This window comes from Coffea arabica, chromosome 11c (genome assembly GCF_036785885.1).
Source record: "Coffea arabica cultivar ET-39 chromosome 11c, Coffea Arabica ET-39 HiFi, whole genome shotgun sequence".
In the NCBI taxonomy this organism is placed as follows: Eukaryota; Viridiplantae; Streptophyta; class Magnoliopsida; order Gentianales; family Rubiaceae; genus Coffea; species Coffea arabica.
The window spans coordinates 37114734-37127398 of NC_092330.1; the positions used below are offsets into that span (position 1 = coordinate 37114734).

Sequence of the window (12665 nt, forward strand, 5' to 3'; positions counted from 1 at the left end):
TTGATATATTGATCTTTGTGAAAATTGGATTTCCTCTGATGAAGGGTTGGGTGATTGCTTTGTAGAATTTGAGACAGTGAGAAAACAAAAAAAAAAATTTTGATTGAAGAATATTAACTATGATCGGATTTTTTTTATAATAAAAAATTTTGGATAAAGTTGGCTCCAATTAGCCATAGTTGCATATGATAAGTACAAAATGACAATTGACAAGTCATGTACGGAGCAAAGAATAGTCCATTTTATGTTTCTTTTTTAGACAAAAGGAGGTAATTAATTGGCCAAGTTGTAAAGCGCTATTATACTTTTACATAATCCAATCACCATTTTTTTGAGTTTTATGTTTGAAATTTTGAAGCTTCGTCTAGAATTTCTTCATTTGACTTTGTAATTAAACAAAATCATCTATTTCTCCATTTTTTTTAATACGTTAGATGGCCAAAGGCTCATTACAAGATATCCCCATTACATCAAAATTCCAAACCTCCCTAACATATTCAGGCGGTTCAATTAGAATTCGCAAGCCAGCATCATGTATTCGTTCAATTTCTTGGTCCGGAGATGCCAACTTCCACCTTTATCTTTATAAGAAGGCAACAAGGTTCAACTTCTGTAAGGAAGAAGTATTCCTTATTTATCTTGTAATGATGCATCATTCTTGTATCGAAGGCTTGGTATATATCCCTTATTCTTTATTATTTTATTTGATAAAATTTAAAATTTACATCTCTCCCTCCGATTATGCGATTTGCCATCAAAAAAAGGACAGAAAAAAAAATGAGAAGGCAATGAGGTTCAAGCACCAATAACAAATAAATTCACTATATTTCAAACACAATAAGACTCAAAATGTATGACAAATTGTGAACTTTTTCAGGTAACCAACTCTAAGCACGTCAATAGTTACTATTTTTTTCCAGCGTGAGTGAACCAATTGAAAGACATTAGGCAACGTGACTCGTGCAAGATTTTGGTCAATAATGTATGTGGTCAAAGAACCAGATCTAGTATTAAGGACAATGAAGCAAGCCAGTTCAATTCTTGTGTCGTGATTCTTGTAGCGTTATTGATATATGATATGACCCGGCCCAAGTATTTCTGACTTGAGAGGAATCTGGTTTCCTATATTAGTTGTTCGAACAAATATTATTTGCCATTTAATATTTTATATACAAATCCACCTATGCCTACGTTGATTAGTTGACTAAATTAATTTTATCTGCATTAATTATTTTCATTTTCACGTATAAACATATACATGTGAACATTATAAAGCGTGTCATTTTTTTTTATTACAGTGCAAGTAGAACACGGGGTCTCTTATTTACACTCTTTCTCGCCGAACAGCTCAACTCATTCCTCCCCCAAATAAAGTGTGTCGTTAAGTACTGGTCTGGTTTTGTAACACTCATTGTTTGAAGGTAGCAAGTGTAAATATACATTTTTTTTTTTTTGAAAAAGTTTTAAATTGTAGACATTTAATTTGACATTTTAAATTGAATCAAAAAGTAATGACATTATCAAAATAAAATGGAAAAACATCAATCAAAATAAGATACGATACATACTACTTGCAAAGTAGCTAAAATTATTTAGTATAATGGGACGAACTCGTCTTTGTGAGGGAAAAAAATGAAATAAAAAAGAGAAATTAAACGAACAAAGGAGTTCGCCATCTGCCACAAAACAACCAGAGGGAAGCAAGAAGTAGGTGGGATTCATTCCCAATAAACACATAGTTGGCCGAGTTCTCTTCTGTTGGGTTTGAGCACTATTTTAAGACTTCTTGCAATGGGTCTTAGTCATTGGGTTTCATCAACTTAGACGAGGTGTATTGGCCCATCCTTGGAGGCCTTTGTTTCATGTAATTAAACAAAATAAAAAAAGGAAAAATTAAATAAATCTCTCCTCTGTTTTCTGCAACATTTGGGGATCTCCCCTCTTGATTACAAAATTATATGGAAAAAAAGAGTTTTTATTCTTTCCTAAAAGGAAGAAAAGGAGAGTTATATTCACAAAAATTGAAAACTTCCTGCAAATGTGATTTTTATTTCAGGCTTTTAATTTTCATCTATCAAAATAAAACTTTAAGAATTACACAAGTCGGGCCAAAATTGATTTATTTTTTCAGGGAGGAATATATTTATTACCATCTAGAACTTTAAGAAAACCAAAAGTTGCCTAAAAGGATCATAGACTTCTCTTGCCTCCTTTTTGCATGAAAATACAATAGAAGAATATTCATTCAATCCAATATCCATAATTTGCTATTGTTACACACCTCGATGTCCTTTATCGCATAAAAAGACAAGGGCGTCCCTATCTTCTATTGCAATGAAAATAAAATTATTTTCACCCAGGTTGTCATGGGAATGAAAGGTAGAAGTCCATTTGCCTTTTCCTTTTTTTTTTTTTTTTAAATACGATTGAACAATTAGCAATTTCCCCATGTCATGACATTATCCACCTAGTCAGCAAATCCACTCCAAAACTTCTAAACATGCTTACATTTGCCTCTCAGTTTCGGAAACGGAGGCACACAAGTTGAATTCTATTCAGTTCAAATTTATTCGTGTAGTTCTTACAACTTTTTATATAAACTCGTATATCTTAGATGTAAATTTAAATTTGTGGACTCATATGACTAAGTTCACGATTACATTGAAATTGTACCAATTTACACCAAATGTAGTAAGAATTACACAACTGGATAGAATTCAGCTCGTGAGGCCTTGAATCCCTCAATTCTTATATCATGAATGCAACGCACTAAATGACTAGAAGAGAATATGTTGAATCCAAAACCTTTTGATTTTCATACGTCAACGAGAACGTTCTTTCTCCGCCTGAATTATGTGTAAAATACTAGTGATATGTTACTATTTTCAATTTTGAGATGCTTAAGAGATCCCCACGGAACTTCCAGATCTGATTGCATTGTGAATCATGATCAGCCACACACATTCTTCATAATTTTCAAGCAGTCATATGCAATGTATTCTTTGAGGAGGGAAACCAACAAACCCACAGACCAATAAAGAATACTGGAAAAGCTTAATCTTCAACTGCTCTATTATTGTTTACATAGAACAGTCTTTTGGATTTGGATTTATTGGAAGATAGACAATGTATGGACAAATTAGTGACTCAAAATTTCTCAGGTTGTGGGCGGAGCTGGACAACTTTTCTGCCACACGTGGGTTGACCGTCTTCAAGGTCGGGAGTGAAAGACAATTCCCAATCACTAATTTTGCAGTGGAGAAATATTTCTTCGTACATTGAACTGTGTGCTCGTGCAAACTTAACATGTTCAAGTAAAGGATTAGAATTTGAAAAGAAAGGAAGGAATTATTGGTCATAATTCAAAATTTGTTCTTTTGAAGAAATCTTACATAATCATGGATGGAATTTTGTTTTGGATAATTTCAGAAACCTCCCCTATGGTTTGTGACATTATCATTTAATACTCTTGAACTTTGAGAACTCTCACTTACATCCCTTATTTTCAACTCATTGTAACATTAGTAACTCAATTCAAAAAAATATATTGAGAAAATTGTCCTTGTATTATCCTATTATATATTGTTCCAAAAGTGAACTTATATTACTAAAAGGCTGAAAATAAAGACATATAGTGTGAAAATATAGTTCTAAGAGAAAAAATTATATCAATAGGTTTTTTTAAGGTACAAAATATTACAATCTAAGAGTATTTTTAAGGTATTCTAAATGTAAGGTGTTTTCATTAATTTCAAGAATTTTGAACTTTCTAAATTTATTTGTATAGGCCAAAGACTTGAATATCAGAAACAGACACAATATCTAAACGTATGTTTACAAACTCATTTGAGCTGTTTTCGAAAACGTAAAAGTAACTTTCTTTATAACAAAATATTTTCGGATAAATTTAGAATTTTATAGATTGTTTAGAACTTTTCTAATGTGATAACTTTGTGTCTAAATCAATGGCTTGAAAACAAGAGAAAGATAAATTATTAACAATATATTTAGAAACTTATTTGAGGTATTTTCAAGACTCAAAATGTTATTGGTCATAATTCAAACTTTGTTATTTTGAAGAAATCATACATAATCGTAAAAGAATTTTAATTTGAGAGGGTGAAGTTTAGTATATCTAAACTTAATCATATGACTTAAAATATTTTTTGCTTTTCAGAGGCAAAAGTATAAACTATAAACAATATATTTGAAATTTTTTAACTTTCTAAAACTTGGAGATGGGGGGAGGGGCAGCTATTCTTGCTTGCAGTACTTTTCCCTTCCTTTGGGTATTATGTGGCTGATATCAAGTCTATGGTCCAATAGCTGCTCTATTTCCTTTCTTCTTTTTTGGGTTAATCCAACGTAGTATTTGGCTTGCAATTCGTAGGAGTTAATGATTAATGTTTCATTTTGGTGGTTGTTATCAAGTTGCAAGTTGGAATTTCCTCAAAAAAAAAAAAAAAAAAAAAGTTGCAAGATAGAAGAAGTCACCGTCCAGCACCATCTCTTGGATATAAAAGTATGCAGGGCTGGATTCTTCTTTGTTTTGGGCTACTGAATTGTAGTCTATATAAAACAACATATACTGTTTGCTTTTTCTGTGGGCATCATTGATGTTTGCTTTTAAATTACAAAGGCATAATTTTACTTTTAAGGGTGCTATGACATCTTTTCCTCTACATACAGAGGGGGGAAAATAAGTTTGGATTCCAAAACCACGCTGTAACTTAGTTTTCTTCATTCCAATGTCAATATCATACCTTATCTTTTTAGATGTCTTAAAATAAGATTAATTTTTTGAAAGCAATCTTAACAGGTCAAACTTAATTTGCACATTTAAAATTACATTTTTCTACGAAAGAAATTATACACTTTTTTGTGAGTAGAATTTTAACTCTAGGATTTAATTTGGTTGGCACTTATTCAAAATTACATCATCTTGACATAAGGATTACATTTGCATAAAACATTAAACTACTCGAAACTACTCCAACTTCTGTAGGCGTGAGTAACAATTTTCTTACATATTTTTTGAATTAGAAAGAAAAATAAAGATGGGTATCTGAAGAATTTTTTTTAATCAGAAATCCGGAGCTTTTAAGAAAAATTAGGATGAGTACGTGTTTTGTGTGTGTGTGTGTGTGTTTTTTTTTTTTTTTTTTAATGATGGTATATATTACAAGGTTCAAAGATACAACTATTAAAACTAAGAAAGGATCTATGTAACAAACGATATTGAGTTCTCTAAGTTAGGGCATCCCAAGTGGACTATTTTAGACTACCTAGAAGATAATCGTGTATCTTGCTGAATATTGTAGTACAAAATGTTTTCAACATGTGGAATTGGAATTTAATCTAGATTCCACTTGAAAGCATAATCTTGCAGGTGTGAATTAAGAAAAAGGAAAGAAAATACAGAAGTCTGTACAAATAAGTGTCTCCTTCTGGCATGTGGTTGAATTAGCATCCGATGTGATTTTTTTCTTGAAATATTTTGTTTTTTCGGCCAGTTTTTACTAGAAATTATTGGTTCTATGACTTGCCAAATTTTCTAATTGGTAGACAAGTGGAGACGGATAATGTCTAGACGAATTGGTAAGAGTTGTGTTTACTATATTCAAAGCACATGGCGAAGTCCATGTCCCTTTTCCCTCGATTTGATGCCATCAGAAGAACCCTTATTGAATCTTCTCTTTCACATAAGGTTGAAAAGAATGACTTGTGAGAAAAGTTTAGGTCTTGATTCCAATCGTCACTGTCTTAGATCGAGCAGTTCTAATTTTGTCATAGATGGAATTTTTCCTTCCTTTCTTCCTACCGGCCGTCCTGTGGAAATTGGAATGTACATTTAATTTGCTATCTAAATGTAGTATTCGTGTTTGGTAAGTGAGTTTCATACCAAGGAATGACTTTTAAAGTTAATCATAGTGATTCTTATAGTTTGGTTAAGAATAATCGGATAAAATACAAAAAAGTCCCTTGTGATTAAACTAATTTATGGAAAAACCCATTATATATGGTTTCAAATAATACATTTCGACTCCTCATACTTTGAACTAATTTGAAATAGCGACGAAAATCATGAAAACTAATGAAGGCAAACGAAATGACACAAGTACCCTAATATATATAAGCAATAAATGACCTTCTAACAACGATTCTATTAAGCAAACTTACGATAAGCCAGCCTACGGAAAAGCACCCTATGATTACATGTTGCTTTTATTTATTTTGTTTTGTGCATAGGAATAAGGTAAGTTGAATTTGGAAGTTTTTATTTATTTATTTTGCAAATAGAAATAAGGTGAGTTTTATTTGAAATTTTTATTTATTTATTTTATGTATAGAAATAAGGAGGGTTTTATTTGGGAGTTTTGGGTTGTTTTTGAAAATTTTATGAGTACTGAGGGGTTTAATAGATATATAAGCTAAAAATTTGATTTAAAAAATTATTTCCATGTCAATCAACCTCAAACTCTTTAATTTAAATGATTTTTGTCAAATTTTCACATTAGTTCAAACTACAAGGTATTGAATTGTATGATTTGAAATCATAAGAGATTTTTCTACAGGTTTGCTTAACCACCTGAGGTTTTTCTGTATTATAACTCTAAGGGTATAACAGGTATATTAATTAAAAATTTGTTTGTTTCCAATACAAATACTCTCAAAAGAATCGTATGTATTTCAAACCCATTAATTTAGACGAGTTCAAATCACAAAGTATCGAAGTATACGTTTTAAAATTATAGGGGTTTTTTTTTGTATGCTCGCTTAATCTCAAAGGGCATTTCTATATTTTATTCAGAATAATGAGATAATAGGTATAATAAGCCCATTTTATAGGTTGTGTATAATTATATTTTAGTTCAGAATTAATGTTTACTTATCATAAATATCATATTTTAAGTTAAAAAATAAGAAGTTAAAAAAAATACTAGAAGAAACAGAGAGAGTACGGAAAAAAATAGAAGAAAAAGTGGGAGGAAAAAGGAAAAAAATTCAAAACCCATGCTTGAATATTAGTTACCCTACCACTCTATGGGTTTTAACAAAAATTGATTATCGTTAATGTGTTAATCATAATCATAATAATTATGATTTATGAATTTTTACTAAACAGCTGTTTATCGCCTTCCTTTGATTCAACCACTTTCAGTACAATTTAACTTCACATTCTTAAAAATTTAATAAGTGCCAAGCATGCTCATTTTTCCACAGCTTTCATATATTAATTAGATTATCTTTATATCTAACAAGTAACAATTAATGTCTGCTTGACTTGCCACTAAAAGGAAAAGGTAAATGGAGATTTTAGAGGAAATTAGTTTTTGCCAACTTGTATATTTGAGAAATAGTCTACGAAACATTTTCTTTATGATCTGTATTTCTTTTACCAATTCATTGTGTTTACATGGAAAAACTGAAACGAAGATGCTACAATATTTTCACTTAAATCTTCAGAATCCTTCCTACTTTTAATAGGATGAGATCTTTCTTCTAGTAAACTTCATTTTCTTTTTCTTTTCTTTGTTTTTTAATAACGTGTTTGAAACAACCCTTGGTGTATATTCAAGACTCAAGACTTGATTTTGCCGTGAACAATCTGCTTATAAAAAAATTTTGTACTTTTGTTCTGTGAAAATTCCAATCATGATAGGAAAAAAAAAAAAAACTTTTCAGTCTATGTTTCTATTTTGAGGAAATTCAAATTCTTCTGCAGAGTGAAAGAGTCCAAATTAAAAAATGCTCACGGTTGGAAAAATAACCGAGATACAAGTAATAAATGTACTAGGACTTATTTTTCTACTTTCAAAGTCATGATATTCTTCTACACTGAAGTCTTCCTAATTTTAGTGTTAAACAATAATATCCTTGGATCACAATACAAACCATTTTAGCCTGAATTAACTCATTACCTCTAAAAAATGAGCAAAAATGAATTTCAGCTTAAACTGACGAAATTCATACGAAATTGCATTATTAATCTATTTAAGTATATTTAACAGATATTATTCGAGTGCATTATTCTTCGTGGATAATTATTCTTGGCTAGCTGCTTATCCACGAATAATTGGAAACTGAAATATCAAATGTTTTCTTGAAAAAATTAGCTGTTAATCAAAACTAATTTGCAATAATGAGTTTTATTCATCATGGGCTTTTTCAACCGTCTAAAAAAAATTCTTTTTTTTTTATTAATAGCAGGTGCCAATGCAAAAAAAAAAAAAAGCATAAAAGAGGTTAGTAAGAGATTATACGTTGTTCGTGTTATATTCTGTTTTCATATTCGTACACGCAGCATCCTAGGAACCTGCATGTATGAACTACATACTGTCTAATCAAGATCTAGGCATTTTTTGCTGTTGGATAACAAATACTTAGTTAAGTACCACACGTTATTCTTAAATTGACCATATGGGAATATGAACAGTTTAATTGAAACGAGAACACCATTTAATGCGATTACAATAACAATACGATATTGACCCAATGAATAAACAATACAACAGCTGCCATCGTAAAAGGACAACCGCGGAAGCAAGAGTGTCTGAGGTATCCATTGAATCTATCACATTGTTCCAAAAACATTACCTTCATGACATTGAATCCAAGGGTTTACGAATGTGAACTAATAAAATTTGATCAATTTTTTTTTTTAATTTTGGATCACACCAATTAACTAGAATAATAGCTCGGAATAAAATATTATGGCTATATACTAACACCTGCATGTAAGTTCAAAATAACAGGCATCCATATCATACTTTATATATGCATTTGGCTTTGTGTAAACTTTTTTGAAATTATGTTTGTTGGCATTTTGGGATGAGAAATAACTAGGGAATTAAAGAACCAAAATAGAGAATTCGCAAACTCTATGAAACAAAAGGACAAAATTAGATGCATAATTAAGTTGGAGCGTATGTAGTCCACAATCCAAAATAGGGTTCCATATTGTTCGTTGGTATAAGTTGTTAGGTGAATATTGCAGATCAATACTATAGGTGGCAAATAAATTCATTTAACTAAATTTACATATATCCGTTCATGAATAGATGAGTATGAGTATTTTAAGTATTTGCATATAGGTATAAATAAGTTACTCAATAATACACATTGAATAAATATTGTGGATCAATGGTATTGATTCAATACTAACAAAAATTATAATTGTATAAAAAAAAATGGTATACTAACACGATTGTAGGTCTAGCTGTTATGATGATTAGTTGGGTGATTGTCTTTTCGATCTTCCTTTTTACTTTTTACCGTAGACTTATTACAAAGATTAGTTGGGTGATTATCTTTTCGATATTCCTTTTTACCTTTTGCTGTTCTCTCTTGTAAGAGTTTGGAGTCAGCATTCAAGAAGAGAAAAAGAACGCGAAACTACTGCAAAACCTTCTGTCGTCGGTTGAGGCAAGCTAAAAAACAACTAATAAATAGTTGTTAGGAGAAACAACAAAGAAGCATAGAGAATGCGACTTGAACGGATCGGATCCTGTTTGGGGATGGAGACGCGAGTCATGACGCGGTCTGTGTTTATAAATGGAAGGGTTCCTCTTGGGTTCCTTTATGTCCACGCTTCCACCGTGTATCTTAGACCACACCAATAACCAAAACAGACGCTTTCTTTCCTCTTCTTAATAATCCTAGGCACAGCTGAAACGCCCACCATTTTGATCCATTCTTTCTTCAACCAAAACAAAACACTTTCTTTCCCCTTCTTAATAACCCTAGGCACAGCTGAAACGCCCACCATTTTGATCCAGTCTTTCTTCTTCTTGAACATTTCTTAGCATCGAAGGGAATAAATACCCAACTTGGTCTTCTTTCTTATCCAATTTCCATCCCTTTTTATCTCCCCACTTATATGTACATACAGATGATTTTGCTGGTGGCTTTCTTGCGTATTGTCAATAATATTTTGTAACGTGCATGTTTTCAGAATCTCTTTAGCCCACATTTCTCGAGCAATTGGGTAGCATATTTTCCTTAGTTCTTTGCTCATATTTGATTGCAAGATTTACGGTAACTCGGAAAAATTGATCAGATGGTTTGTTTGGTTTCTCGAACGGGAAGGCATTTGCAGAGGTACAACGACAAAGGTCGTCGTCTCGTTGTTGGGTATGATCATTTGGCCTCTCTTATTTGTCGATGTTTTTCAATGGTTGTAACTTTTCACGTTCTAAAGGGCTTGTAAATGGGAAAACAGAAGTAAATAATATCGAAGAAAAATCTTCTAGCTGTGTTTATGTGCAGCTTCTTTTCTCTAAAAAAAAAATCATTATTTGTTACAAATTGCTGTGTGGCTCATGACTGGAACTAGTTTGTTGACATGATTTCTATTTGCAGGTGTATCCCGTATAGATTTAAGGGGCAAGAAAAAGATAAGGTGAACAATCAAGTAGAGGTCCTTGTTATCAGTTCACAAAATGGTCAAGGGATGATGTTTCCCAAGGTAATAACAAGAAATAAATGCAAGACCTTGTTGATTTCATTAATTTAAGTTGGTATATCGAAGAACTATAATCTGATCATAAAATCTTGTAGATGAGTATTTTTGACATGATGATTATTGAACTAATGTATTTGACAATGTGAAAAACCAGGGAGGTTGGGAACTTGATGAATCCCTAATTGAAGCTGCCTGTCGGGAATCACTCGAAGAAGCTGGTGTTCTTGGAAATGTTGAGGTTAGTACCTAGTAAAGCCTTCATGACGATATATTATAAACTTCATTCCATAAGTCACTTTGGCCTGGTTTAGTATTAATTAAGTACATCTTAATTAATCTGCAAAAAAACGAAAATAAAAGATTATCTGGACTGGATTATTTCTTGAATAGATATTAAATCGATGATATTCAATATTGCAGGATGAATTAGGTATATGGAGATTCAAGAGCAAAAGCCAAGGAACCTACCATGAAGGTTACATGTTTCCTTTGCTGGTCACAGAACAACTTGACCTATGGCCTGAACAAAATGTCCGGAAAAGAGTATGGGTAAGCAGCACCTCATTGACCACTCTTTAGACTTCTTCTTTTGGCAATTACAAAATCTTGAAAAGCAACTGCTCAGAAACCTCTACCTCATTCATGCCATTTTCCAGCATGATTTATAGATAAAATAGTTGAAAAATAATTAAAATCTGTCTTGCTATGGCATTTTTTTATATATAATTCTCGTAATTGTTCAAGTATATACAAGATTTTGGCCACTTATAATTGCTATAATCGAACTACAAAACACTAGTCATATACACCTGCATATATTTCTTGAAATAGTCATGTAAATACTTAGTGCTAAACAGTTTCAGTACTTACAGAGTTTGTTCTGATGAATGCAGATGACAGTGGCTGAAGCTAGAGAAGTTTGTAAGCATTGGTGGATGAAAGAAGCATTAGATAAATTTGTTAATAGGCTTCCGTTGGAGGAGCTTGAAGATCAGCAGCAAGACCTTCCAGCTAAATCCCTACTCTAGAAATTAGTTTTTATTTGGTTAATTAATTTAGCTTTTTTTTTTGTATATAGGATCCCTGAGGAACATGATCAGTTAGCCCATGGAATCCCCAAAGGAGGATGACCAATGCACTCAATTTCTAATTTTTGAAGTTTCTTCTTCGTCTTTTCTGTTTTTGGTCAACGATGTACGTAATTAGAAATGATGATGAATTGGTTCGAAATTTACTCAAATTGTGCCTGCATGTTTCTGCTCCATTCATTGCAATTGCTGTATTTGGACTCCCTGTATTCATTTTGAATTCAATTGATGAAAACACAGCAGGCAGAATGGACAGGATGGAGATTTAGATTATTCCTTTTCAGAACCTTCTTCGAAATTGACATGATCAATCAACCAATTCTTAATTTCAGAGTCTCTCTAATATCTATCAGACTTCAGAGTTCAGAGCTAAAATGCAAAACTGTTTTCGATTAAGGTGAAATTTAATTTGTTCATCACTACCCTACTCCTACTCCTGCTCCTCATTGGTCCCACTCGAGTGCAGAGAGTTCAACATTTCAGCAAAATAAAAGGTTGTTTCTTGAACTTGAAGCCAAAATCATAGACGGAATTATGCAGGATGGGGAGGGTCCACCGCCCCCATGTTTCCAAAAAAAAAAAAAAAAGTTTTTCTCCCTTAAAAAATTGTATATCTAAAAATCGTAGTGTACCCATTGGTCACTTTAGACTGTTGGCCACCATAAAAAACTTTAAGTTTTGGTAGAGTGAAAGATCAAGAATTCAAATCTTACCTTCCATCAATATGTCACGTATGGCATCTTCTAAATCCATTCTCGTCAGTTTCTCCAAATCCCGTTGGACCTCTCCTCCTCTAGTGTAGGTTAGAGTAAGAGTAGGTCTAAGTTAGACTAACTGTTGCCGTCTGTTAAAAAAAAAAAAACCATGCTATATAAATTTAAATTTTCATGCTTATTAAATCTTTAATATTTTACGTTAAAAATTTAATTTTAATTTGTTAAAGTCACTCTCTGATCCGGTTTATGAGCTAAATCCTTTACAGCATTCTGGGATATCCCATAATGATTATGAGAAGGGAACCTAGAAAACACATCTTACATCGGTTGACCTATAACATTCTATTATGGCCAGGTCTTGGCTTTCTATTAGTAGTATTTTGGTAAACCATGAAT

At 32.0% G+C, this 12665-nt stretch overlaps 1 protein-coding gene across 1 annotated transcript; it reads left to right on the forward strand.

The window, feature by feature from the left end:
• The first annotated feature begins 9541 nt into the window (after nucleotides 1-9541).
• LOC113717401 (nudix hydrolase 17, mitochondrial-like) lies at nucleotides 9542-11699 on the forward strand. The gene is made up of 5 exons (XM_027242232.2): nucleotides 9542-10134; nucleotides 10363-10468; nucleotides 10620-10703; nucleotides 10886-11014; nucleotides 11359-11699. The coding sequence occupies exons 1-5, from the start codon at nucleotides 10061-10063 to the stop codon at nucleotides 11491-11493; spliced, it is 528 nt and encodes a 175-aa protein (XP_027098033.1). The 5' UTR covers nucleotides 9542-10060; the 3' UTR covers nucleotides 11494-11699.
• Nucleotides 11700-12665: the final 966 nt, after the last annotated feature.

What these genes read in the sequence shown, in the direction of transcription:
- LOC113717401 (XM_027242232.2), top strand. Translation starts at nt 10,061, where the DNA reads ATGGTTTGTTTGGTTTCTCGAACGGGAAGGCATTTGCAGAGGTACAAC. An exon ending in GGTCGTCGTCTCGTTGTTGG is followed by an intron (nt 10,135 to 10,362) that starts GTATGATCATTT and finishes TTCTATTTGCAG; the next exon opens with GTGTATCCCGTATAGATTTA. An exon ending in AAGGGATGATGTTTCCCAAG is followed by an intron (nt 10,469 to 10,619) that starts GTAATAACAAGA and finishes GTGAAAAACCAG; the next exon opens with GGAGGTTGGGAACTTGATGA.